At 35.0% G+C, this 27,737-nt stretch overlaps 3 protein-coding genes and 1 long non-coding RNA gene across 4 annotated transcripts; 2 read left to right on the forward strand and 2 right to left on the reverse strand.

Moving 5' to 3' along the window:
• The first annotated feature begins 1,042 nt into the window (after positions 1-1,042).
• Positions 1,043-4,765, forward strand: LOC142633481 (G-type lectin S-receptor-like serine/threonine-protein kinase SD1-13). The gene is made up of 8 exons (XM_075807719.1): positions 1,043-1,172; positions 1,291-2,659; positions 2,832-2,939; positions 3,022-3,215; positions 3,294-3,504; positions 3,718-3,955; positions 4,047-4,197; positions 4,303-4,765. Exons 2-8 carry the CDS (start codon positions 1,297-1,299, stop codon positions 4,609-4,611), a joined length of 2,574 nt encoding a protein of 857 aa, XP_075663834.1. The 5' UTR covers positions 1,043-1,172; positions 1,291-1,296; the 3' UTR covers positions 4,612-4,765.
• Positions 4,766-6,052: 1,287 nt separating this feature from the next.
• On the reverse strand, positions 6,053-9,569 carry LOC142635977 (uncharacterized). Its single transcript, XR_012844223.1, has 2 exons — positions 9,398-9,569; positions 6,053-6,716 (listed from the first exon to the last, which is right to left on the reverse strand). It is a non-coding gene; the product is annotated as an uncharacterized LOC142635977 (long non-coding RNA).
• A 1,123-nt stretch (positions 9,570-10,692) lies between these two features.
• On the forward strand, positions 10,693-14,135 carry LOC142634052 (G-type lectin S-receptor-like serine/threonine-protein kinase At1g11330). The gene is made up of 7 exons (XM_075808324.1): positions 10,693-12,060; positions 12,233-12,340; positions 12,423-12,616; positions 12,694-12,904; positions 13,118-13,355; positions 13,447-13,597; positions 13,703-14,135. The coding sequence occupies exons 1-7, from the start codon at positions 10,794-10,796 to the stop codon at positions 14,009-14,011; spliced, it is 2,478 nt and encodes an 825-aa protein (XP_075664439.1). The 5' UTR covers positions 10,693-10,793; the 3' UTR covers positions 14,012-14,135.
• Positions 14,136-15,465: 1,330 nt separating this feature from the next.
• LOC142635978 (mannosyl-oligosaccharide 1,2-alpha-mannosidase MNS1) lies at positions 15,466-26,481 on the reverse strand. The gene is made up of 14 exons (XM_075810025.1): positions 25,943-26,481; positions 24,253-24,300; positions 23,641-23,811; positions 22,667-22,779; positions 22,519-22,584; positions 22,185-22,356; positions 21,563-21,652; positions 21,049-21,173; positions 20,834-20,899; positions 20,313-20,421; positions 20,119-20,217; positions 17,444-17,524; positions 17,189-17,359; positions 15,466-16,117 (listed from the first exon to the last, which is right to left on the reverse strand). The coding sequence occupies exons 1-13, from the start codon at positions 26,096-26,098 to the stop codon at positions 17,291-17,293; spliced, it is 1,365 nt and encodes a 454-aa protein (XP_075666140.1). The 5' UTR covers positions 26,099-26,481; the 3' UTR covers positions 15,466-16,117; positions 17,189-17,290.
• Positions 26,482-27,737: the final 1,256 nt, after the last annotated feature.

Below are 27,737 nucleotides of genomic sequence, written 5' to 3' on the forward strand. Positions count from 1 at the left end.
TCTTTCACACAATGGCTAGGCCAAGAAATGATGTATTCTTTTGTGTAACATTCTTCTCAAATAAGGTTTGATATTATCTAATATATAGACCCCACATGTTGTGAGACATTGGTTGCATTCAGCCATTACACAAGATACTACCTCCTCACATAAGGGTGAGTTCCAAAAGTATTTGGGATATATACTTTATTGCCACTGCGCCCATAAGGTCCCTCACTCAGTAGCCTAGTAACAAATATAAGTCAACTATAACAGTTGTGAATTGTTTTGGACCCGTAGACTTGCTCTAAAAGTTACCACATTATTAAACCTCAAATTATATTGAGTTGGTCTTGCTCTTGACGTATGGCCAGTTGACTAGCTGACCAATTCTATTTCTGATCCGCAGTATATTCTACAGTTATAGCAACTTCTACACTTAACAACGACAGATAAACCTTTTTATTCTACCGCAGGTAAAACTTCCAATAGAAGAGCAAGGCTCCCCTGTCCTGCATTCTCACACCCTTCTGCCTGACTTTCTCGTTCCCATGCACCACTTTTCTGATCACGTGCTACCTGCTCTAGCCCCATTTTCAAACCCTCTGTTGCTGTATTGTCCCATCTCTCTCTCTCTCTCTCTCAGTTTGGCCCATCTAGAGAATTCGCAGTCAAAATGGTTTATCGAATATTGATCTCCACTATCATTGCATTCATACGGTCAATTTGGTTTTTGTGGATTAGGTAGTACATACTTTTCTCCACTATCAAACAAATTCATATGTATATCTAATTTGTTTGAAATTTTGAAAAGCAAGACTAGATTCATGCAAGCAAGAAAATTATAGAATATGTTTAAATCAAGCACAAGGTTAACTAGCCAATTAGATATATTATTATTATATACAGTATTTTGGTAGGACGTCATAACTATCAGTCATGCTTATGTACAATGTTACTTGGTTTCATTTTCAGTTCATTATAACTCTTTGTGATATTATTTTAATGGGCACATTTCTACGGACTTGCGTCCATTTTAGTATCAATGTCAAAAAGCTACCTAGTACACTGTACACACACGCAATAGCAATACCCTGGATATTCATATTGTCAAAATTCATGGGAAACCTTAATTATGAAAGCAATGTGAGCCGCTGATCGAGAACCAAAATACTGGAAGATGAACTGCCGAGGTGAATTGACTTAACTTTTATTATTTATTTTTATTTTTTTTAAATATTGAAAGGGGATCATCTTATTTATATAATGTAATTACATAACAAGTTTTTTTTTTTTTTTTTTTTTTTTTAGAGAAAAATGAGGCGGGTAGAATTATCAAAACTACCAATAGAAGAACAAGGCTCCACTGTCCTGCATTCACACACCCTTAGTAGGTTGAAGTCTGATCAAGTTATGAGACTTCTTAGCAAGAGAAACTTGCTGTATGTCCTTTGTTGCTTTTCTTTAAACCTTGGTGTTGCAATAGACACCATCACATCTTCTCAATCCATCAAAGACCCTGGCAACATAGTCTCCAATGGGAGTGCTTTCAAACTGGGATTCTTCAGCCCTGTAAATTCTACCAATCGCTACATTGGAATATGGTATAGCAACATTTCTGTATTCACTGTCGTATGGGTAGCTAACAGAGAGACACCGCTCAATGATTCTTCTGGGGTTCTTACTATATCTGAGGATGGCAATCTTGTAGTACTAGATGGAAAAAAAGAGATTCTTTGGTCATCAAATGTTACAAATTCTGTTGCCAATTCCAGTGCCCAGCTTTTGGATTCGGGGAACCTTGTACTGCAAGAAAAAACTACACGGACAATCATATGGGAGAGTTTCCAACTTCCTTGCGATACACTCTTGCCCAGCATGAAAATTAGTACTGACGTAAGAACAGGTAACAAAGTGCAATTGACATCGTGGCAAAGCCCTTCTGATCCATCCATTGGAAGCTTCTCTCTCAATATTCAACCTCTTAATCTTCCTCAAGCATTCATTTGGAAATATGGTAGCCCGTATTGGCGCAGTGGTCCATGGGACAAACGGGCCTTCATTGGAATACCAACTGCGGATTATCAATTTCAGGACGGATTCAGTCTTATTAATGATCCCGAAGGAACATCTTCCTTGAGTTTTACTTACGTGACTGATCTTTTTTTTCATTTTGCACTCAATACGCATGGAAATATACAGCAAAGATTTTGGGATTATGAGAAGGAGGATTGGGAGGTCACGTCATTTTTGCAGACTGAGTGTGATTTTTATGGTAATTGTGGGGCATTTGGAAGCTGTGATTCTCAGAATACACCAATTTGCAGCTGTTTACAGGGGTTTGAGCCAAAGAACACAAAAGAATGGAATAGAGGAAATTGGACAAGTGGATGCTTTAGGAGGACACAGTTGCAGTGTGAGAGGGTGAAAACTGGCAGTGAAGGCAGCAAAATGGATGGATTTTTGAAACTGAATATGATGAAAGTGCCAGACTTTGCAGATTGGTCACGTGCTCTGGAAGCTGATTGCAGACAGCAGTGTTTAGATAATTGTTCTTGCATAGCTTATGCATATTATACTGGCATTGGTTGTATGTCATGGACAGGAAGCTTAATTGACACACAAAAATTCTCTAGCGCCGGAGTTGATCTTTACATTCGTCTTGCCGATTCAGATCTTGGTGAGTTTTTTTATCTTTCCACTTTAAGCCAACCCCCATAACACCTCAGCTCCCCAAGCTACTGAAATCCTCGTAAAATACAATCTATTGGACCAAAAAAGAGAGGAAAAGAAAACATATTTAGTTAACTATTTTGTTTGAACTAGTGTAACAAGTTTTTTCTGATTTACAGTTACAAAGCAAGACATGAAAAAAATTGTCACAATCACTGTGATCATAGGAACGGTTTCGATTTTAATCTGCACCTACTTATTGTGGAGGTGGATAGCTAAACACAAAGGTAACACTCTGACTAAATAACACAATGGACTTGGAAATTTCGCTATATGTTGGAGATTACTCACAACTGTAGTGGAAATCAGCAAGGAAAAAGCAACAAAAGGAGATCTTATTGTTCAACAAAGGGGAAGCACATAAAACTTTTCCTAGTGACAACCTGAACCAAGTAAAAGTCCAGGAACTACCACTATTCAATTTTGAGAAGCTGGCGAGTGCAACAAACAACTTCCATCTATCTAACAAGCTTGGTCAAGGTGGATTTGGTTCCGTGTACAAGGTAATGGTTGCTCTTCTAAAGTTTTATTATCAAATACTATGAGTATATAGTTAATAATTTGAGGGTTTTTTTTTATAGGGAAAACTGACAGATGGACAAGAAATTGCTGTAAAAAGACTTTCTAGAACCTCTGCACAAGGTTTCGAAGAATTTATGAATGAGGCTGTGGTAATTTCTAAACTCCAACATCGGAATCTTGTTAGCCTCCTTGGCTGCTGTGTTGAAGGAGAAGAGAGGATGTTGATCTACGAATACATGCCAAACAAAAGTCTGGATGCATTTCTCTTTGGTTAGTTAATTTTTACATTCTTTCTTAATACAAAAGAATTTTACATATTTTCTTTGTCCATAGGAATATTGTCAGTATGCTATGACTTTGTTGTGGTATTTCACTTGAAACATAGCTTTCTAATTACTTTCACCATATGAACTTCTTTAACAGTCTTCATGTTCATTTACCTTTTAAGCTTAATCCTCACTTTCTTTGGATAAAATTCATTAGATCCATGCAAATATGAACCGCTAGACTGGAGAAAGCGCTTTAATATTATTGAAGGAATTGGTCGAGGTTTGCTCTACCTTCATAGGGATTCAAGATTAAGAATTATTCATAGAGATCTAAAGGCAAGTAACATCTTGTTGGATAAAGAGCTAAATCCAAAAATATCAGATTTTGGTACGGCTAGGATTTTTCGAGGTAATGAAGACCAAGCAAATACTAGAAGGGTCATCGGAACTTAGTAAGTACCATTGGTTTGCCTAATTCAATTTGTTATTAATACAAATATTTGAGATAACAAGATTTGGATGTGTTTTATTGTTGAAGTTCAGTGGTTATATGTCCCCTGAATATGCAATAGAAGGACGATTTTCAGAGAAATCAGATGTCTTTAGTTTTGGAGTGTTATTACTAGAGATAGTTAGTGGAAAAAAAAACACTGGTTTTTATAATGATGAGGAGTTCCTAAGCCTTTTAGGACTTGTAAGTCATCTCATTGCCTCATTTTTTGAAAGCTTCCATTGCTTTTTGTTCTTTGAAGTTTTGGTATTGGAGCTAACAATTTCAATCATGTTTTCATTTCTCTAGGCATGGAAATTGTGGAATTCAAACAACACTGTAGCATTAATAGACCCGATGATATCTGAACCCTTTTTTGAAATGGAGATTTTGAGATGCATACAGGTTGGGCTATTGTGTGTTCAAGAATTTGCTAAAGATAGGCCGACTATATCAATTGTTGTTTCTATGCTTAAAAGTGAGATTGTTGATATACCTCGTCCAAAGAAACCAGCATTCACTGAAAGGTTGATTGCCTTAAATGCAGAGTCTTCTCAATGTAGAAAAAGTACATTATCTGTTAACAATGTTACTGTGACAATGGTTCAAGGTCGATAGCTAGCATGTGTTCTTGACATATTCACTTTGTGTAACCATAAAACTAGCAACAATTTATTATTTTGTGTAAACATTGTAGCAACATCTCTCTCACACAGCACCCCCATTTACACATGTTATCTAATGATCGAGAAAGTTCAAGACATGACATTTCTTTAGAGAAATTCGAGTTTTTCCTAGTCCCATGCGCTTTTGTGAGAGGGCCCTTTTTGGGAAATATGAGAGAACAATAGCAAATTGCTCAGAGACTAACAAAAATGCTATCAAACTCAGAGAGTAAATAACAATCAGCAACTTAAAATTCAACAATGATACCCAAATGTAACCTTGTTTATTTACCTCAAATCAATAAGCTAACCACAGAAAATGGACTAGAGGAGATGATAATGTTTCCCAAAAGGAAATCCAAATTGCAAGAGAAATTATATATAATCGTTTGCATTATTTTCAAAAGGTAAAGATGCATTTGATTTTTTTTTCCTTTTTAAAATGTTGAGATATGGCTTGAATAAGGTTCTAGTGTTGCACACCAGTGCCGTCAGACTTGGCTATCACCTTTGGGGTATTATATATACTTGGGGTCTTTCACGCAATTGCATGGCCTAGCAATGACTTACTATTTTATGTAACCAATGCACGTAATATTTCTCTCACATTAAGTTTATTATCTCATGTATTGATTGCATTCAACCGATGTCTCAAAATTGGTGAGAACACACCTACAAGACTCCACATATTATGAGACATTGATTGCATACAACCATTGCACAAGATATTGCCTCCTCACAAAGAGATGAATCCCAAAAGTCTTTGCGATATTGTATATATTTGGGGTCTTCACTCGATGCCACAACATCCCTCTCACATCGTCTCCATATAAGAGGAATGTTACATGCAACAATTAAGCATGATACTTTATTGCCATCAATATGTTACAATTTTCTTGGGAGAAATACGAGTTATCTCACCAACGTATGCTTTTGTGGGAAAAAGCCCTTGTATCACCTTCGTAATCTTATATTATTAGTGAGAATCTCTCCTCAATTCCATCCAAGAACGTAGGCTTAAGACTAAACCACCTAAATTCGTGTTTCTTCTGTGATTCTGTGTGTGTGTGTGTGTTTTTTTTTTTTTTTTTTCCTTTCTATTTCGTATAATCCCATCATAATTAGCAATACTAACAACAAATTGGTACAATAACTTTTGCTATTTCAACAAACAAGTATCAAAGCCATGGATTCTTTGTTTGGATTTTGAGTCCACTTCAATTTGCTTTTGAGTTTAAAGAACTCGTTGTTCCAATAGTCACTAGATCAATTTAATTGTCTAGTATCGATTTCTATGGGTTTTAGGGAAATAAGAGAACTCTAAAGCTACCTTAATCCCCTTATACGACACAGCTATTTTTGACAATAGGATATGCTCAGAGATTAATAAAAATGCTATTGAACTCGGAGTAAATAACACTCAGCAACTTAAAATTCAACAATGATTCCCAAATGTAAAGTGTAAGAAATAATAATAAAAAACCAAATATCTTAAAATTACAAATGGCTATCCATCAAAAAGGCTTTTAGGGCAAAAACCCCTTTTTCCTACAACAGATAATAGTATGTAACTGTAGAGAATAACCTATTTCCTATGTTACAAATCCATCATTGTAAAAGAAAGGCACCCGCATATCTTACTGTAGAGTACAAGTTCAACCTACGCGTGAAATTTGTTGAGCTACATTATACCCTTATTAGGAATAGCTGACATCAAATTTCAAGTGCATCGAACCCTTTGGCTCTTTCACCTCCTTGAGCCTGAAAGTACAAAAAGGGTTCAACCGAAAATAATAAACTATTAATGATTACTAATAATTAGCCTGATCGACCTTCTTTCCTGCCACGAAATCTAGTCATTAGTATATTGTTCCCATTTGATTTTCCAACAATACCCCCATCATTCCGGGCCACAATTTTCAGAGGGTGAGCTTCAATGTTGAAAACCCATTCATCTAATGAGATGACTGAAGGGGGTGAGAAAAGGAGATACAAATATTTGAGAGTTTCTGCAAGAAACAAGCTTTGCATCATGTTATCCTTGACACCAGTATTAACCTGAGAAGAACACCAGCCAATAGTAAATGAGCAGCCACATAGTTATCATAACATACTTTTCAAAGCATTTATAGAAAACTAGCCGCGAACCTGCACGTTGTATATGATAATTACTTTTATGGTAATTTTATTAAATTTTTTTATATAATTTAAACTAATTTAATAAAGAGTACTGTATTTTGTAATTAAATTTTTTATTATTATAAGAATAATCATAAATGTAATATAGGAACAATCATAAATCATAAATTTAATAATTTTTGTTCTACTAAAATGAAAAAAAAAAACAATTTTTCTCAAAAATTCAAAAGGAAAGTTAACAAAAATATTTATTTTTTAATAAAAGTTATTTATAACATTTTGTGAATCATTAAAAAGAATGTAAAATTCTGAAATTATTCTTTTAGTTTTAAACAAACTTTCTCAAACTTATTTTTTCTGCCTACAATCCAAAACACTGAAAAAAGTAACTAAAAAAATTAATAAAACTTAACTATGATTAATTGGACCGATTAGAAAAACAACTTGTTGTTTATAATCTACTAAGATTATTTTCTTTGTAGAAATTGTAATTTCATCCACCCAAAATAGATTATCAAATGAACAATTATTAGTAAAATCTAAGAATTAAATTTCTATATATGCATTTTTATAAAATAATAATAATAATAATAATAATAATAATAATAATAATAATAATTAAAATAAAATTGTGAAAGATAAAATTATTAAGAGTATTTTGTCCACCACAAATGATTAAAAAATAAACAAAAATGATTTAAGTCTCATAGTTTAACATCTAAATTGAGCACTATAAAAATCATGCTATCAAATTACAATAACTACCAAATTAAATTATCCAAATCATGCTATGTAGTAGAATAATATTATATTTTTATATGCTATATTTAATCATTTATAACGAAATATGATAACATTTAACAATCAAAGAGAAAAAGAAAAAAAAAACACAACAATCAGAAAAAAACAAAACTGAATCGCATTAACCTAAAGTAGATACATCAAGCGTGTTTTGGCGATTAGGACGAAGAGTGGTGACTCCTAGAAAGCCTTTCACCAATAAAAGAATATAAAAACTTATCAACCTAAAGCGAAGTTGCAAGAAAAATAAAAATTCACCCAAAAATTGCATGTGAGAGAGAGAAAGAGATAGAAAGAGAACCTTTTTTTTTTCTAAGGGAAAACTATGCATAGAATGAAATAGATAGTGACAAATTTATAATAAAAGAGTGTGAATAAAAAGAGACAAAAATAGAGAAAGATGAAGGGAAAGATAAAGAATGATATTAATGTAGAGGGTAGTAGGGAGATGAGAAGGTGAGGGAAGAAGAAATGTTGGAGAAGTATTGGAGAGATGAAAAGATAAGGGTGGAAGAAATGTTGGAGAAATGTAAATATGAAATAAAAAAAGATTTTACTAATGTGTGCCCTAAGGGCACACATTAACCAATTTTGGAAAAAGTTTATCGAAAATTAAAAAAGATTTGACAACTTTTTCAATTCCAAATAAAACTTTTCCAATAATAGATTTGTTAATGTGTGCCTTAAGGGCACACATGAACCAGACCTATAAAAAAAATATTAAAAATAATTATAAGAAAATAGAAAGAAGAAAAAAATAATGACGTGAACGCTGGCGTGGCTCAATGTGAGCGCAACAACATTAAATACTACGCTTCAACTTTTATTAATAATATAGATTATGTACGCTTCTTACAGAACACTTCAAATTTTCTAGAAGTAGCAGCAAACTTTACTTTTTGGCAAGATTTAGTTTGAAGAAATCAACAAAGCATCAACTAAAAATTAACTGGCAGCCTAAATTGTGGTTAAAACATCAACTAGGAAAAAAGGAAAAGAAAGGCATCACAACCAAGGTCTTAAAACTACATTATGCAAAGTGATCAAAATCACATACTCATCAAATATCCCATGAGAAAATGACATGCCCTCTTCTTTTTCTTTTTTTTTGGAGGTGACAGTATTTTTTATTTTTTTTAAATTATACTTCTGTCAACTGAAAGTCTCAAGTCCATTAGGTCCAGAAAACAGTAATAACCTGGTACTTTCTTAAACTCAACCACAATGTAAGTGGTGCACGGATATGGTCCACTATATTGTGAGTAATCTATGTGAGTCCATTAAAATTTAGGAACGGAAACCAACTAAAAGGAACATAAGATTAAATTAAACAGTTCCAACTTCTCCAGCTCACTATCAACCATGCGCTGACACAATGATCAAATGATTCCACCAAGTTTATGTCACTGGTAATTTGCCACCATGAACTGCATTTTTCTCTTCATTTTTCTTTTTTTAACGAGTGACAGACTACTAGCAGTGCTTCTATGTGCAAATGTTTTAAGCTCTTTCAAGGGGGCTGGTAAGCAAGAACACAATCAAAGAACATACGTCCTGAGGATAACACCGTAGTTTTCAACATATCAAAGAATCTATGAGACAATATTAGAAAGAACAGAACAAAGACCCTTTATTCATTGGTAAGAAAAAATATTCCATAGTAAACTTTGACCCTTTAACAAAAGAATGGCCAAGATAATACTTAAAAGCTTTTTCATCAAAAAATAATCTGAAAGGAATGAATAAGAAAACTCGAGCACAAATGCAAATGTTGAGCCGTGAATTTGAGGAGTGCTTACTTCTTTCAATCCAACATATCCAGACTCTATGCGGGAATTCTTTTCAAATGCTTGAAATATATTCCAACCCCACTCTTGGTATGTCTTGTTGCCAGTTAAACGTCAGAGGTAAAAGAGTGACTCAACTATCTCGGGTCTCAAAATGTTCCATGATGTGCCCACATACATGTCCTAAAACAGGTATTTATGGATGTAGTGTAACACACACACACACACAGACAAAAACATTGTTTATCACAAGAATAGGGATAACTCACCTGCCCAAAATGAAAGAAATAATTCTCCCCGGCCAATTTTGTTGGTGTTTGACTGATAGAAGTTGTAGCAAGTCCAAGCAAGCTGCAAAAAAAGAAATAATAGAATCTAGTCAACTGCCAAAAGAGTGATAGCTGTACAAGGCATGACATAGTGGAATGAATGGGATCAACGGTGCAAGGAAATACCAACCATCCCCCTCCCCTCCGCCAAAAAAGGATAAGAAATTAAAAATACTATATTGTATCTCATCTTGATCTCTAGCCCCTTTATCAAAGCACATGAGCGCTCTAGATTCTTGGAATCTCCAAACAAGTATTAGAATAAAAGCCATGCTGACGCTTCTTGACCAAAGGCTCAAAGCAGGGAAACAAATGATTGAAATATGCCCTCAACAAATAAATAAAGTACAAAACTAAAAGCATGAGTTGAAGTGGAAATATGCAGAAGTCATAGAAGATTTCTTGTTCACTGATCAAAAGAATGAAAAGAGAGTAGGACTTTTGCTACATTTCCACAACTGAGAAGTGCAAAATATCTGAGACATAAAGCAATATCAGAAAACCAGATCATGAGATGGAAGATATTTTTATTGCAGATGAAAGTTCCATTTATGTATAGTCAGTTGTTCAATATCTTCTTGTAAATTTGAATTTGGAGTAAAATGTCTAATAGACAATATGGTTTTAATGGCAGAGAATCACTTATAAGGATTGTTCTAAAAACTGGACTGGACCAGCCGGTTCAACCATCAACCAGCATCTATACTGGTCCAGTCATACACATTCTCTCAAAACCAGGAAAAAACCATCACTTATTGGAAGCTACCATCAAGCTACCACATCAGCATGATTTCCCTCCATCAAAGAACTTTTGCTATCAAAAAACTAGCTGATCACGTGCTACCTGCTCTAGCCCCATTTTCAAACCCACTGTTGCCGTATTGTCCCATCTCTGTCTCTCTCTCAGTTTGGCCCATCTAGAGAATTCGCAGTCAAAATGGTCGATCTAGTTCAACAAAGGAGGCGGGCAGAATTATCAACCAAGGAGGCGGGCAGAATTATCAAAACTACCAATAGAAGAACAAGGCTCCCCTGTCCTGCATTCTCACACCCTTAGTAGGTTGAAGTCTGATCAAGCTATGAGACTTCTTAGCAAGAGAAATTTGTTGTTTGTCCTTTGTTGCTTTTGTTTAAACCTTGTTGTTGCTATAGACACCATCACATCTTCTCAATCCATCAAAGACCCTGGCAACATAGTCTCCAATGGGAGTGTTTTCAAACTGGGATTCTTCAGCCCTGTAAATTCTACCAATCGCTACATTGGAATATGGTATGGCAACATTTCTGTATTCACTGTCGTATGGGTAGCTAACAGAGAGACACCGCTCAATGATTCTTCTGGGGTTCTTACTATATCTGAGGATGGCAATCTTGTAGTACTAGATGGAAAAGAGGAGATTCTTTGGTCATCAAATGTTACAAATTCTGTTGCCAATTCGAGTGCCCAGCTTTTGGATTCGGGGAACCTTTTACTGCAAGAAAAAACTACAGGGACAATCATATGGCAGAGTTTCCAACTTCCTTGTCATACACTGTTGCCCAATATGAAAATTAGTACCAACGTAAGAACAGGTAACAAAGTGCAACTGACATCATGGCAAAGCCCTTCTGATCCATCCATTGGAAGCTTCTCTGCCAATATTCAACCTCTTAATCTTCCTCAAGCATTCCTTTGGAAAAATGGTAGCCCTCATTGGCGCAGTGGTCCATGGAACAATCGGGTCTTCATTGGAATACCAACTATGGATTATGAATTTCTGGACGGATTTACTTTTATTGATGATCATGAAGGAACATTTTCCTTGAGTTTTTCTTATGTGAATGATTCTTTGTTACATTTTGCACTCAATTCGCATGGAAATATAGAGCAAAGATCTTGGAATTATGAGAAGGGCGATTGGGAGGTCTCGTTAGGTTTGCAGTCTGATTGTGATTTTTATGGTAAGTGTGGGGCATTTGGAAGCTGTGATTCTCAGAATACACCAATTTGCAGCTGTTTACAGGGGTTTGAGCCAAAGAACACAAAAGAATGGAATAGAGGAAATTGGACAAGTGGATGCGTTAGGAGGACACAGTTGCAGTGTGAGAGGGTGAACACTGGCAGTGAAGGCAGCAAAATGGATGAATTTTTGAAACTGAATATGATGAAAGTGCCAGACTTTGCAGATTGGTCACAAGCTCTGGAAGCTGATTGCGGACAGCGGTGTTTAGAGAATTGTTCTTGTATAGCTTATGCATATTATACTGGCATTGGTTGTATGTCATGGACTGGAAGCTTAATTGACGCACAGAAATTCTCTAGCGCCGGAGCTGATCTTTACATTCGTCTTGCCTATTCAGATCTTGGTGAGTTTTTTTATCTTTCCACTTCAACCCAACCCCCATAACACCTCAGCTCCCCAAGCTAATGAAATCCTCGTAAAATACAATCTATTGGACCAAAAAAGAGAGGAAAACTAAACATATTTAGTTAACTATTTTGTTTGAATTAGTGTAATAAGTTTTTTCTGATTTACAGTTACAAAGCTAGACATGACAAAAATTGTCACAATCACTATGATCATAGGAACGGTTTTGATTTCAATCTGCACTTACTTATTATGGAGGTGGATAGCTAAACATAAAGGTAACACTCTGACAAAATAACACAATGGACTTGGAAATTTTGCTATATGTTGGAGATTACTCACAACTGTAATGGAAATCAGCAAGGAAAAAGAAAGAAAAGGAGATCTTATTGTTCAACAGAGGGGAAGCACATAAAATTTTTCCTAGTGACAACCTGAACCAAGTTAAAGTCCAGGAACTACCACTATTCAGTTTTGAGAACCTGGCGAGTGCAACAAACAACTTCCATCTATCTAACAAGCTTGGTCAAGGTGGATTTGGTTCCGTGTACAAGGTAATGGCTGCTCTTCTAAAGTCTTATTATCAAATACTATGAATATATAGTTAATAATTTGAGGTTTTTTTTTATAGGGAAAACTGACAGATGGACAAGAAATTGCTGTAAAAAGACTTTCTAGAACCTCTACACAAGGGTTCGAAGAATTTATGAATGAGGCTGTGGTAATTTCTAAACTCCAACATCGGAATCTTGTTAGACTCCTTGGCTGCTGTGTTGAAGGAGAAGAGAGGATGTTGATCTACGAATACATGCCAAACAAAAGTCTGGATGCATTTCTCTTTGGTTAGTTAATTTTGACATTCTTTCTTAAAACAAAAGAATTTTACATATTTTCTTTGTTCATAGGAATTTTTTCAATATGCTATGACTTCGTTGTGGTATTTCACTTGAAACATAGCTTTCTAATTACTTTCACCATATGAACTTCTTTAACAGTCTTCATGTTCATTTACCTTTTAAGCTTAATCCTCACTTTCTTTGGATAAAATTCATTAGATCCATGCAAATATGAACCGCTAGATTGGAGAAAGCGCTTTAACATTATTGAAGGAATTGGTCGAGGTTTGCTCTACCTTCATAGGGATTCAAGATTAAGAATTATTCATAGAGATCTAAAGGCAAGTAACATCTTGTTGGATAAAGAGCTAAATCCAAAAATATCAGATTTTGGCACGGCTAGGATTTTTCGAGGTAATGAAGACCAAGCAAATACTAGAAGGGTCGTCGGAACTTAGTAAGTACCATTGGTTTGCCTAATTCAATTTGATAGTAATACAAATATTTGAGATAACAAGATTTGGATGTGTTTTATTGTTGAAATTCAGTGGCTATATGTCCCCTGAATATGCAATAGAAGGGCAATTTTCAGAGAAATCAGATGTCTTCAGTTTTGGAGTGTTATTACTAGAGATAGTTAGTGGAAAAAGAAACACTAGCTTTTATAATGATGAGGAGTTCCTAAGCCTTTTAGGACTTGTAAGTCATCTCATTGCCTCATTTTTTGAAAGCTTCCATTGCTTTTTGTTCTTTGAAGTTTTGGTATTGTAGCTAACAATTTCAATTATGTTTTCATTTCTCTAGGCATGGAAATTGTGGAATTCAGACAACGCTGTAGCATTAATAGACCCGATGATATCTAAACCCTTTTTTGAAATGGAGATTTTGAGATGCATACAGGTTGGGCTATTGTGTGTTCAAGAATTTGCTAAAGATAGGCCGACTGTATCAGTTGTTGTTTCTATGCTCAAAAGTGAGATTGTTGATATGCCTCATCCAAAGAAACCAGCATTCACTGAAAGGTTGATTGCCTTAGATGCAGAGTCTTCTCAACGCAGAAAAAGTATATTCTCTATTAACAATGTTACTATGACAATGGTTCAAGGTCGATAGCTAGCATGTGTTCTTGACATATTCACTTTGTGTAACCATAAAACTAGCAACAATTTATTATTTTGTGTAAACATTGTAGCAACATCTCTCTCACTCACCACCCCCATTTACACATATTATCTAATGATGGAGAAAGTTCAAGACATGACATTTCTTTAGAGAAATTCGAGTTTTTCCTAGTTCCATGCGCTTTTGTGAAAGGGCCCTTTTTGGGAAATATGAGAGAACTATAGCAAAATGCTCAGGGACTAACGAAAATGCAATCAAACTCAAAGAGTAAATGACAATCAGCAACTTAAAATTCAACAATGATAACCAAATGTAACCTTGTTTATTTTACCTCAAATTAATAAGCTAACCGCAGAAATTGGGCTAGAGGAGATGATAATGTTTCCCAAAAGGAAATCCAGAGTGCAAGAGAAATTATATATAATCGTTTGCATTATTTTCAAAAGGTAAAGATGCATTTGATTTTTTCTTTTTCTATTTAAAATGTTGAGATATGGCTTGAATAAGGTTCTAGTGTTGCACACCAGTGCCGTCAGACTTGGCTATCACCTTTGGGGTATTATATATACTTGGGGTCTTTCACGCAATTGCACGGCCTAGCAATGACTTACTATTTTATATAACCAGTGCACGTATCATTTCCCTCACATTGAGTTTATTATCTCATGTATTGATTGCATTCAACCGATGTCTCAAAATTGGTGAGAACACACCTACGAGACTCCACATATTATGGGAAATTGAGTGCATACAACCATTGCACAAGATATTGCCTCCACACGTAGAGGTGAATCCCACAAGTCTTTGCGATATTATATATATTTGGGGTCTTCACTCAATGCCACAACATCCCTCTCATATCATCTTCATATGAGAGGAATGTCACATGCAACAATTATGCATGATACTTTATCGCGATCAACATGTTACAATTTTCTTGGGAGCCATCAACACGTTACAACTTTCTTGGGAGAAATATGAGTTATCTCACCGACATATGCTTTTGTAGGAAAAAGCTCTTCTATCACCTTCTTAATCTTATATTATTACTGAGAATCTCTCCTCAATTCCATCCATGAACGTAGGCTTAAGACTAAACCACCTAAATTTGTGTTTCTTCTGTGATTATGTGTTTTTTTTTTTTTGCTTTCTATTTCGTATAATCCCACCATAATTAGCAATACTAGCAACGAATTGGTATCATAGCTTTTTCTATTTCAATAAACAAGTATCAAAGCCATGGATTCTTTGTTTGGATTTTGAGTCTACTTCAATTTGCTTTTGAGTTTAAAGAACTCGTTCCAATAGTCAATGGATCAATTTGATTGTTTAGTATCGATTTCTATGGGTTTTTGGGAAAAAATAGAACTCTAAAGCCAACTTAATCCCCAATACGACGCAGCTATTTTTGCCCACTAGGATATGCTCAGAGATTAACAAAATGCTATTGAACTCGGAGTAAATAACACTCAACAACTTAAAATTCAACAATGATTCCCAAATGTAAAGGGTAAAAAAAACCAAATATCTTAAAATTACAAATGGCTATCCCTCAAAAAGGCTTTTAGGGCAAAAACCCATTTTTCCTACAACAGGTAATAGTACTGTAACTGTAGAGAATGACCTATTTCCTATGTTACAAATCCATCATTGTAAAAGAAGGGCACCCGCATATCTTACTGTAGAGTACAAGTTCAACCTACACGTGAAATTTGTTGAGCTGCATTATACCCTTATTAGGAATAGCTGACAACAAATTTCAAGTGCATCGAACCCTTCGGCTCTTTCACCTCCTTGAGCCTAAAATTACAGAAAGGGTTCAACCGAAAATAATAAACTATTAATGATTCCTAATCATTATCCTGATCGACCTTCTTTCCTGCCACGAAATCTAGTCATTAGTATATTGTTCCCATCTGATTTTCCAACAATTCCCCCATCATTCCGGGCCACAATTTTCAGAGGGTGGGCTTCAGTGTTGAAAACCCATTCATCTAATGAGATGACTGAAGGGGGTGAGAAAAGGAGATACAGATATTTGAGAGTTTCTGCAAGAAAGAAGCTTTGCATCATATTATCCTTGACACCAGTATTAACCTGAGAAGAACACCAGCCAATAGTAAATGAGCAGCCACATAGTTATCATAACATACGTGTCAAAGCATTTATAGAAAATTTACACTTCTTACAGATCACTTCAAATTTTCTAGCAGTAGTAGTAAACTTTACTTTTTAGCAAGATTTAGTTTGAAGAAATCAACAAAGCATCCCTAAACTGTGGTTAAAACATCAATTAGGAAAAAAGGACAAGAAAAGCATCACAAACCAAGGTCTCGTTTCTCCACAAAAAAAAAAAAAAACAAACAAACAAACAAACCAGGGTCTTAAAACTACATTATGCAAAGTGATCAAAATCACATACTCATCAAATATCCCATGAGAAAATGACATGCCCTCCTTTTTTTTTTTTTGGAGGTAACAATATTTAGTATTTTTTTAAAAAAAAATTATACTTCTGTCAACTCAAGAAGTCTCTAGTCCATTAGGTCCAGAAAACAGTAATAACCTAGTACTTTCTTAAACTCAACCACAATGTAAGAGTGGTGCATTGATATGGTCCACTATATTGTGAGTAATCTATGTGAGTCCAATAAAATTCAGGAACAGAAACCAACTAAAGAGAACATAAGATTAAATAAAACAGTTCCAAGTTCTCCAGCTCACTATCAACCATGCACTGACACAATGATCAAATGATTCCACCAAAGTTTATGTCACTGGTAATTTGCCACCATGAACTGCATTTTTTTTTTCTTTTTCTTTTTTTATCAAGTGACAGACTGCTAGCAGTGCTTCTATGTGCAAATGTTTTAAGCTCTTTCAAGGGGGCTGGTAAGCAAGACACAATCAAGGAACATATGTCCTGAGGATGACACCATAGTTTTCAACATATCAAAGAATATATGAGACAATATTAGAAAGAACTGAACAAATACCCTTTATTCATTGGCAAGAAAAAAAATATTCCATAGTAAACTTACACCCTTTAACAAAAGAATGACCAAGATAATACTTCAAAGCTTTCATCAAAAAATAATCTGAAATAAACGAATAAGAAAAGTTGAGCACAAATGCAAATGTTGAGCCGTGAATTTGAGGAGTGCTTACTTCTTTCAATCCAACATATCCAGACTCTATGCGGGAATTCTTTTCAAATGCTTGAAAAATATTCCAACCCCACTCTTGGTATGTCTTGTTGCCAGTTAAACGTCAGAGGTAAAAGAGTGACTCAACTGTCTCGGGTCTCAAAATGTTCCATGATGTGCCCACATTCATGTCCTAAAACAGGTATTTATGGATGTAGTGTAAGACACACACACACAGACAAAAACATTGTATATCACAAGAATAGGGATAACTCACCTGCCCAAAATGAAAGAAATAATTCTCCCCGGCCAATTTTGTTGGTGTTGACTGATAGAAGTTGTAACAGGTCCAAGCAAGCTGCAAAAGAATAAATAATAGAATCTCGTCAACTGCCAAAAGAGTGATAGCTGTACAAGGCATGACATAGTGGATAGAATGGGATCAATGGTGCAAGGAAATACCAACCATCCCACCCCCAAAAAAGGATAGGAAATTAAAAATACTATATTGTATCTCATCTTGATCTCTTGCCCCTTTATCAAAGCACATGAGCACTCTAGATTCTTGGAATCTCCAAACAGGTATTAGATTAAAAGCCATGCTGACGCTTCTTGACCAAAGGCTCAAAGCAGGGAAACAAATGACTGAATATGTCCTCAACAAATAAATAAAGTACAAAACTAAAAGCATGAGTTGAAGTGGAAATATGCAAAAGTCATAGAAGATTTCTTGATCACTGATCAAAAGAATGAAAAGACAGTAGGACTTTTGCTACATTTCCACAACTGAGAAGTGCAAAATATCTGAGATATATAGCAATATCAGAAAACCAGATCATGATATGGAAGAAATATTTATCGTAGATGAAAGTTCCATTAATGTATAGTCAGCTGTTCAATATCGTCTCGCAAATTTGAATTTGGTGTAAAATGTCTAATAGACGATATGGTTTTAATGGCAGAGAATCACTTATAAGGATTGTTTTAAAAACTGGACTGGACCAGCCGGTTCAACCATCAACCAGCATCTATACTGGTCCAGTCATACACATTCTCTCAAAACCGGGAAAAAACCAGCACTTATTGGAAGCCACCACCAAGCTACCAGTTCAGCATGATTTCCCTCCATCAAAGAACTTTTGCTATCAAAAATTACAAAACTCAGCACATGACACCACTTCGTCTTCCTCCAATTCACATTGTGGATGAACCCAATCAAAACAAATAAACCACCCTAGTTTCATCCCATTACCACTAACCTCCACTATCAGTAATCTCCCTCTCAATTTCCACAACCCAAGCTGTGACCCATGAACCTAACATTCCCATAATCCCATGGCAACACCCAATCACAAACCCAGCAAACCTATAACCAAAAGCTCCAAAACCCAGTCTACGTCAATTAAGCCAAGACCTCCAGATTTCCTTTTCATGTCATATGAGCTTAGACTTCTTTTTTTTCGTTTTTTCCCTTTTTTTCTTCCCACTCACCAAAAATATCCCCCACAGCACATAACCAGCTCCACCATACCCAACCAACCTCACCCTCAGTCAACTGACTGCAACAATCACACACACCACACATTAAACACAAAAACTGCACACACATACATTGCAAACTACAAAAAAATAATAATAATAAAACACACACACACACACACAATCAAACCCAATCACCCATTCAGCCACCAGTCTAAAATCGCCCAATTGCAATTGAACCCATCATCAGCACCTCCAAACCACCACACACAAACCCCTCACTGCCACCACCTTTCCCTAACCAGCCATTACCATAAAGCCAAAATCGTGCTTTCTTCGAATCAAAACCCCAAGACCCGCACCTTTGGCACAAACCCACTACCAGCAGCCATAGCCAAAACCATCATCACTCTCAAACCACCATCAGAATTTCCAACCCATTCGTACCCTATCCTCAAGCCATCAAATGTGCCGCTTCAACCACTTCTTCTGCCAAGCCCAACTCTTCACCATCATGTTTATTTAGTGAATGAAAGAGAGATGGGTTTGCATTTTGGCTTTCCTGGTTTCTAAAAGAAATTGACTCAATTTTGATGACTCAGATTTCTAATGCTTAAAAAATACAGAGAGAGAGAGGAGTAAAAGAGAGTTTTAAAGAAGTTTGATTGATCTGAATTTTAGGGTGTTTGATTGTGGCCATAATGGCTGCTAGAGAAGATAGAGAGATGAAGAGAGACGAGAAGAAAAAATAAAAAGGAAGTGAGATGTCAATTTGGTTGGGTCCCAGGATGCTTTGGACAGCCACAACTAAATGAATTAGCACATGAGATAAAATAATGCTGACTCAGCATGCCATTAGCCACCAAGCAACAAGATGGACTGAAAATAAATGGAGGACCAATATTGTTCCCTTCACAAATTTAAGTTAGTGAATTCAAGCTTTTAAATTTGAGTGAGCAAATCAAACAAAAACCCATGTTTTAGAGACCAGAAATGCAATACAATAATAAATATACATAAATTTGAGGGACCAAAAACCAAACAAACCACATGCATGCACGTACGCATACAAAAAAATACTGTTAAGATTTTCTGCCTTTGCATGTGAGCTTGACACACATTGTAGGTCAATTTCTTAATAGCTTAAGCTCTTGGTATTAATGGTGTTCAACATGATCTCAAAGCCTACACAGTCTGCATGTGGTTTGAGTCTTATTGGGCATGCCTATACGCTATGGGTGTTAAGAGTTTGTTCATGTGAAACTTGACAAAGCTCATTTGTTAACAACTTGCTTTTGACTGCCTTTAATTCCAATTTGAGGGCATAACGCAATCGATTCTCTTCTTCCACAATTTCCCTGACTATAGTTCTCCCAAAAATGATAAACAGGCCAAAATTGATGTTAAATTTTGAGGGGGAAAAGGCCTTGATCAATCACAAATGATTCAAAAGTTTTGAGGAATTAAGAATACCTCTTCTGCAAGTGATAAGAATTTTTGCGAGCCATCAGGACCATAACCAGATGATCCTAAAGCCAACATTCCTGGAGCAAAGCAGGCTAATTCATCCATCTGCACATAAATTAGATAAAAGGGAGAAAAAAAAATTAAACATCAAATAATAAATCACTAATGCGATACTACTGGTACTGTACACGTAAATTTACCTTGTCTGACAGAGAATCCCCATTCTTCTCACAGATATATGTAAAAGATGATGGTGTTGTTTTCCTAATCAAGCTTAATAGACCTTTCATTGATTTCTCCCACATTTCTCTGCTTCCAAGATTCCACAAGAATTATTAACATCAAGATGAAATTCAAGGGGAAGAAAGCTGATGATATTAAACTGGAAATTCAGCTTAATCTAAATTTTGAAAAACAGAAAGACAAATATAAGTCGCATACCATATTAAATAAAAATCATGTCAAATATAAAAGAAAATTTTTTTCCTTGGAATCCAAGTAAAAATGACAGTTTCTTTCTGCTACTAAGCCTACTATAACTATTAATGAGTTTGGCTCCATGAAAAGTCTTATTTTTCGAAGCAAATATGATTTTCTTAGCTTTTGAATCAAGATGATGTTAAAAATAAATAAAAATAAATAAACCCATAAGGTATTTAGTTAGTTAGGGTGATTAAAATGCAGCCTTATAAATATAGATGAAATGGCAAAGACTTCTCACCTATAAAGCTTCACAGCAGGAGTCTTATTCCCCTGTATCCAAACTTTGAGCAAGTATTCATAAAAGCTGCAATCAATTTTTTTGCGTTAACCACAACATAACTGAGGTAACAAATATAAGGTAATCATTTTGGGGACCTAGACTTAAGTAAAAATGAAATCTGAAACTCACGAAAGGTAGTATAAATCACATCAAAATTTCAATATGATGAATACCTGTCACCCATAGCACCAAAGGTTATGGTAGAGTATTGTGATGTTCCTCTTTGTGGACTAATATATATAGGAAGCAAGCCATCATCAGGAAAAGTTCTATTAATCTGTGCTATAACATTCTCCACCTGAAAATATGCAAGCCATTCAATTCACTGTCAGCATATCAACGCCTAGAAAAGTTCCTTTATCAGAACCATATTGGAACTTGGAAGTGTGCCACCCCTAGAATAGCTCCTTAACTGAATATGCTTTGCATAATAGTCAGGCTCTTTGTGCCTACAAAGGAACTTTATGATTGAAAATTTTCACAAGACTTGGACCTTTGATACAAATAGAAACTGAACATAAAACAATATCTTTGGTTTTGTAAGACTTGGACCTACGCAAACCCCACCCTTTACGAATGGGGGCCAAAGTCCAATAAAACAGCAAACACTACATTCCATCACATGCACATGTCACCAACCCCACCCCAAAAAAAAAAAATCATGTGCATATAAACATGATTAACTACCTTCTGCTGATACTTTGGGTCTCCTGTCCTCTGAGATAGAGCAATAAACTCCAGCTGCTCAGTGCCAGAATCTGCAAGGATACTTTCCCCCTAGGAACCAGAAAATTATATCATCAAATAAATAAAAATAATTTAACCAATTACAAGACACTACTTCAACATGTTTGATAGATTATTTATGCATATGAAAAATTCAGACTTAAACTAAGGCAGATTCTTGAGATATTGTCCAAGGGAAGAGCCAAAGATTATACAATTCATCAATCAGTGTGCTCATTTGGGAGAGCTTATTTTCATTGGCTTTTTGGGCTTAAAAAATAAGTTGAGAAAAAGTAAATTTGTACCTAGAAAAAGAAAAGCTTTAAATAATATAATCTAAACAAGCCCTAAATAACCATCATATGATGATAAAGCAACAGCTAAACAAATTTTTAATGCTTAAAAAATTATTAAAGCAGTAGATTCAGAAAAAATATTCCCTGAAGCTGGCAATTACAATTAGGTCCAAAGGTAATTGCCTAGCTTCACAAGTGACCTCAGTTTGAGAGGTTGGGAGATAAACCTGTCCTGGGTCTGAGACCAACTCACGGTATGGCCTACATGAAGAAAAATAACAACTTACCCCCGTCCATCCAGGGTTGTGTGGCCTTCCATGTGCCAGGTTAATTATGTTATAAGGGATCCCAGAAGGTGTATCCCATGCAGGAAGTAATCTATCAGCAATATCCTTAGCCTTGTCGAGGAAAACTTGGTCATTTGAAAGATCATATGCACTAAGAAGTCCACCAACAACTCTGAATTCCAGGAAAATAGACATGATTCAGCAGATGCAATACAGCTGACTCTCACCCTAAGTTGCTTTTAAACCCACAAAAAGTCATATAGCCCCATAACTTTTCATGTCAACAGGAAAACAAAAATTTTTATATTCAACTACATAAACCTTATAACGCAACCTTATGGTTGTCTCAAAAACGCTAGCCTCATAATCCTTGTTAAAATCCAATGAATTTGCAATCCACCTGCCAAGAAAAATGGAGTATGATATAATAGGAATGTAAACTAGGGTCCATGAGAATAACAAAAATTGAAGGTTAAACTTACTCCCTAGCTTTCTGGAACTGCTCCTCAAGACCCATGATATACAATGTATCAAGTGAGTCTATTAGAGTTGCTCCAAGACCACCAAAGCTATTGACACCATTCTTTGACTGTGGCTGGTAACAAAATGATAAAATTAGTTGTTAATGTTGAGCGCATGAAAGCATAAAATAAAATGACACGTAAATAGTAGGGAAAGTCAAAAGAATTCCATCAAACTCGCACTTTCAGCCTTCAAGGTATCTCTAATCTGTGAATCACCGCGGTTTCCTCTAAATTGTAATTAGTCAGGCCTCAATGCTCCATTTTATCCCCCCACCCCCCCCCAAACAAAAAAGGATTGTTGAGCAAGAATAGGAAAATAAATATGGTGTATTAGGAATGATATGAAGACTAACTCAGTAGGAAGCAAATAGTACATTCACAGGTATGATGGTGATTCAAGTTGGACGCTAGTACTTGATTGATTCTGAATCTTATTGTTGACAGATACTTTATTGGTTTAAGAGCCTATAAACATATGTTTTATACACTACACTGACCAGGTGCTGATAGGATAAATTCCAGACACAGATTACCCATTGAAGGTCAGGAAAAACAGAAAAGCATAGCTCAAGGAAAGAAAGGAAAAATGAATAGCCTCATCCGCTGAATGATTTTCATGGCACCATAAAGATCAGACCTATTGGCTAATCACTTTTTTTAAATCAGTTACAGGATGGTTAATAAGGATATGCAAAGTTCAAATTCAAACTATGGGTCTCATTTAACTCCCACAACCCATACCTTCAGAGCAACCAAATACCTAAAGGACTCATTACAGAATCTCAAACAAAGCAAAAACTTGCTGCACAAGAAGTCTAAAAGGGATAAAGACCCAAGTAACACTGCTTCATATGTTACTGGATGCAAAATTCAAAACTAGAGAAAGCATTCACGAGTGGAATAGATAACATACTGAAAAACGTTCAGAGTACCTGAAGTTCATCTTGGCCCCACGCATACTGCTCGTATGAACTCCATGCATGAAGCATGGCTTCTTTTACTTTCTGTCTTCGCTCAATTTCTATTGGATCTTCCGGAACCTCTTTCTTGGGGAGCTCAATCTTCCCAAGTGCATCACCATGAGCATTCTTTATATCTTCTAACTGAAAGTAAAGTTTCCTCTTAGTACAAATCTCTAGCATTTTAAAAAAGGATAAAAAGTTACTACATACTAAAAGCTATGCCATGCCACCTTACGTTTTCTATGCACAGCACAGCCAACATGTTCTTCACCAATTTGAATTTTTAACCAAGGAACAATAGGCCATTATAAAAATAAACATTAGAAAAAAGCTACTTGGCTATTTTGCAACCATACAACTTCTACTTGAAGAACATTATCAAACAGATGCTGGTAGGTCGCCTAGTAGAGTAGAAAACTAAAGTTAATTCAGGTCAAGCTAACACTCCACAATTTGGGCATTACTTATTAATTATTATAGGCAACAAAGCAAATAGAACCTTCATTAACAGTAACTACAGGCCAAATTAAAGGAGTTAAAGCTTGACCATAAGCCTAGGGATAAGAATTCTTAATCTCTTACCAAACTCCGCAAAGTGGTCAATTCTTCAGTTAACTTGGAAACTTCTACCTGCAAATTAGAAAGAAGCCTGTTACATGGAGGCAAGAAAAGAAACAACACTCAGCCTAAAAGTCTGCCATACAATTCAGCTTTTCTACAACAAAACTCACATGAAAGAAAATAAACTGTTTGTATAATCAACTTTTTGAAGAAAAAAAAAACTATCCAAAACTTTAACTGCCCTAACATTTCCCTCCCCCCCCCCCCCCAAAATAATGAAGTGTAACTCATATTAGAACCAAGAGCCTTGGTGTGGTGGCTAGTGCCTTCCACCAAAAGCAACAGGTCATGGGTTCAAGTTCAGGAATAAGCCTCTTCAAAAATTGTGGGGTAACCGTAAGGCTACCTGCCTTGACCTCTCCCAGACCTCGCAAAAGTGGGAGCTTTGTGCATTAGGAATGACCTTTTTTTTAATTCATATTAGAACCAAGAGCAGTAGAAGCCTATTATATGAAGATAACCCTTACAATTCATCGAGAAAATTATGAATTAGGAAAAAAATCAGCAGCCACAGAGCTCTCTTTGGGAATCGTCTGGTGCAATTCTACGACTAAGGGAAGTTTCTGACCATAACTCTAATTCCTGTAATGACATCATTTTCTTTTTATTTTCTCTTTTCCTCTCTAATACGACATAGCACTGCTGCAATATTTTTTAAACCACCAAAAGAACCCTTCTTTCCTGATATTTTCACCCTAAAATGTTAGTTTCATAACCCACTCCAACAATAACAATAACCAAGTCTTAGTCCCAAAATTTGGGAATCCACTATGGGTCCTCAGCTGACAAATTAGGGTCAATGGTCAACCAAAAGTATTCTCTTCCACCTTTCTTTTTCTTTTTTTTTTTCAAAGCCATACTATCAGTTACCTCCTCCTTAATTAACAGGCTTTTTTAATAAAAAAAACATCTACTAATATTATAGGTCTTCCTCAACCTTTTTTCATTCCCTCGACTAAAATCAACTCACTCTTCCTCACTAATGCATTAATTGCTCTCCTCTGCAAATTACCAAACCATCTCAATTAATCTCCCTCATCTTTTCATCAATAGGAACCACCCCTATCTTTATTGCAAATTATATCCTTTCTCGTACCAATGAACAATCGCTCAACCGGTACTTCCTCCTCCCATAATAAAGGGATGGAGGGTAAGGTCATCATATCTTTCCTTTTACTTCCACTTATCCATCTTAAATTCTCATTTCAACTCTACTCATTTTACAAACTCGCCGCTTCCTAACAACCCAACATTCAATTTCACCACCATAAAGCATAATCCAACATTATAAAAAGTTCCCATTTTAACTTAACAAGTAATCTACAATCACACAGAGTGTTCCTAAACCACATAACCCATCATATAAAAAATTGAAAGACAAACATGTTTCACTCTGCAAATTCATGCCAATTCGGGTACCAAAGCTACCATCTTTCCTAAAAACTAAAGTCAATCTTGTTTCAAACTTTTCCAATCAAGTCCTAAACAACCCCAATTTCCCAAAATTATAAAAAAATAAAAATAAAAACCTAATTTTGAAACCAAAAAACACTTCAATTCCTTCGTATCAGAAATCAAACAATATCAAAAAACAGATCGCAAATTTCACTAAATTCACATACAAAATTGGATTGGGAAATTTAGTGATTACCTCGTGCTCTCTGGTCAAAGTTTGACGATCCCAAACGAAGAGAGAGCAACAAACGAAAGCTATGAACAACAAAGCCAAGCGTTGAGGTCGTTTTAGATAATACGACGGCTGACAGTACCTCCATTTGCTCACAGACGATCTACTAGTCCTCGCCATTTTCAGTTTTTTCTGTTAGATCTCTCTGATTTTTCAGGTTCAAAACCGAAACATTGAAGAAAAAAAAAATAAATAACAGAAACGTTTTTTTTTTTCTGTTTTTGAATTTGAATTACAGTTGCCGATCTCGCGAAGAAACGGGGGAAAAAGGAGAAACGTTTCGATTAGATGGTTGTAAAAATGATCAGAATTTTGGGAGAGAGAGAGAGAAAGGGTATAAATTTTTAAAAAAAATGGACGCGTTTCGGTGTTCACGTTTCGTGGAATGTGAGGGAGAGAGAGGAGGGTTGGTTAAAGTAGACGACGGAAACGAGCAACGACCGGAGACTTAAGAGAGAGACTATGTTTGGAGAAATGTGTGTTGGGTTTGGAAGAAGAGAAGTAAAAGGTTTTTGGATTTTTTCTTTGTGGAAGTTTGGTCAAAAGTGTTGGTGAGTGTGTACCAATGAAATTATGACATTATGCCTTATGATGTAAGAAATCATTTTTTTTTTTTCCTTATTTTTACTTTTTTTTTTAAATAGAGAATTAAATTAAATAATAAAAATGACAAATGAAAAACAAGAAGAGAAGATATTTTGCAATTTTTTTTTTTGAATTCTATTTTAGATTTATGTATTATCTTTTTCTTAAAATATTTTTAAAAAGGTAATTTAGAAATTATTCTTTGTGTTTTAATTTATACTTAATTATAATTTTTTTTATTTAAAATTTTGATTACTAGGTTTCACTTTTGTCTTTCGAAAGTGTAAAATGCTTATTGATTTTTATTATATACAAATAAAAAATAAGTAGAGGTAATTTAAGTCAGCGTCTTTTACTTAGATGTGACTATAGTGACCTAATGAGTAGGATGTTATTATAATTATGCTTAGATAAAGAATGCGTCTTGATTTACCACTTTTCACCATTATTTTTTACACAAAAAATTGCACATGATTTTTATTATGTTATTGTTGAAAATAAAAAGATAGAGATAATGGGTATGGTAGTTATGCAAAAATTTCTTTCCATTTTTTCTACCATTTCTACTTTATATTTTTTTTAAAATAAAAAGTTATTTGTTCTTAACTTCTCATCACTACCATTTTTTATTTAATCTTAAATAAAGCTAACAAAAATTAAAAACATTAACTTTTAAATGAAGGTATATTAGAAAAATTATATAAAAAATATTGACTTTATAAAACATAGCTATATTTTGATATACATTTATAGACACCGGTAAATTCGCAACTTGTTTTCATAATTTGGTGAGGTGTTTTTTTTTTTTAATTATGGGTTGATATGAAAGGAGTGTTACTAATGACAAAACACCTTATTAAAACTTAAAGCTCTTTCTCAATTAATAAAACTTAAAAAAAGAAATAATGAATTTTTGTGTCTATAAATAGACTTACTCTAACTGGATTTGGAGACAGACTGCAAGAAAATTGGTCGGAGAGAGAGAGTGCGTGTGAATGTTTTTTTTTTTTTTTTTTTTTTTTGGCAAATTGAACTTTGACACATTTTAATTAGCAATAAACATTTATTTGTTCCACAATCCACATATCCGAATGGAAACAAAAATAAATAAAATTACTACAAATATATTTGTCAAAGTAGTCTACACGTTAAGAAAGAGTGAAAGACTCAAAGA

The sequence above is a fragment of the Castanea sativa genome, chromosome 5 (assembly GCF_040712315.1).
Source record: "Castanea sativa cultivar Marrone di Chiusa Pesio chromosome 5, ASM4071231v1".
In the NCBI taxonomy this organism is placed as follows: domain Eukaryota; kingdom Viridiplantae; phylum Streptophyta; class Magnoliopsida; order Fagales; family Fagaceae; genus Castanea; species Castanea sativa.

Bases quoted from the DNA above. Each gene is read 5' to 3' on its own strand.
- LOC142633481 (XM_075807719.1), top strand. From the start codon at position 1,297: ATGAGGCGGGTAGAATTATCAAAACTACCAATAGAAGAACAAGGCTCC. The intron at 3,216-3,293 runs GTAATGGTTGCT...TTTTTTTTATAG, and splicing joins GATTTGGTTCCGTGTACAAG to GGAAAACTGACAGATGGACA. The intron at 3,956-4,046 runs GTAAGTACCATT...GTTGAAGTTCAG, and splicing joins AGAAGGGTCATCGGAACTTA to TGGTTATATGTCCCCTGAAT.
- LOC142635978 (XM_075810025.1), bottom strand. From the start codon at position 26,098: ATGGCGAGGACTAGTAGATCGTCTGTGAGCAAATGGAGGTACTGTCAG. The intron at 23,812-24,252 runs GTAAGAGATTAA...CTTTACTTTCAG, and splicing joins TGACCACTTTGCGGAGTTTG to TTAGAAGATATAAAGAATGC. The intron at 17,360-17,443 runs GTGAGTTATCCC...TACCTGTTTTAG, and splicing joins ATTTCTTTCATTTTGGGCAG to GACATGAATGTGGGCACATC.
- LOC142634052 (XM_075808324.1), top strand. From the start codon at position 10,794: ATGAGACTTCTTAGCAAGAGAAATTTGTTGTTTGTCCTTTGTTGCTTT. The intron at 12,341-12,422 runs GTAACACTCTGA...AATGGAAATCAG, and splicing joins GTGGATAGCTAAACATAAAG to CAAGGAAAAAGAAAGAAAAG. The intron at 12,617-12,693 runs GTAATGGCTGCT...TTTTTTTTATAG, and splicing joins GATTTGGTTCCGTGTACAAG to GGAAAACTGACAGATGGACA.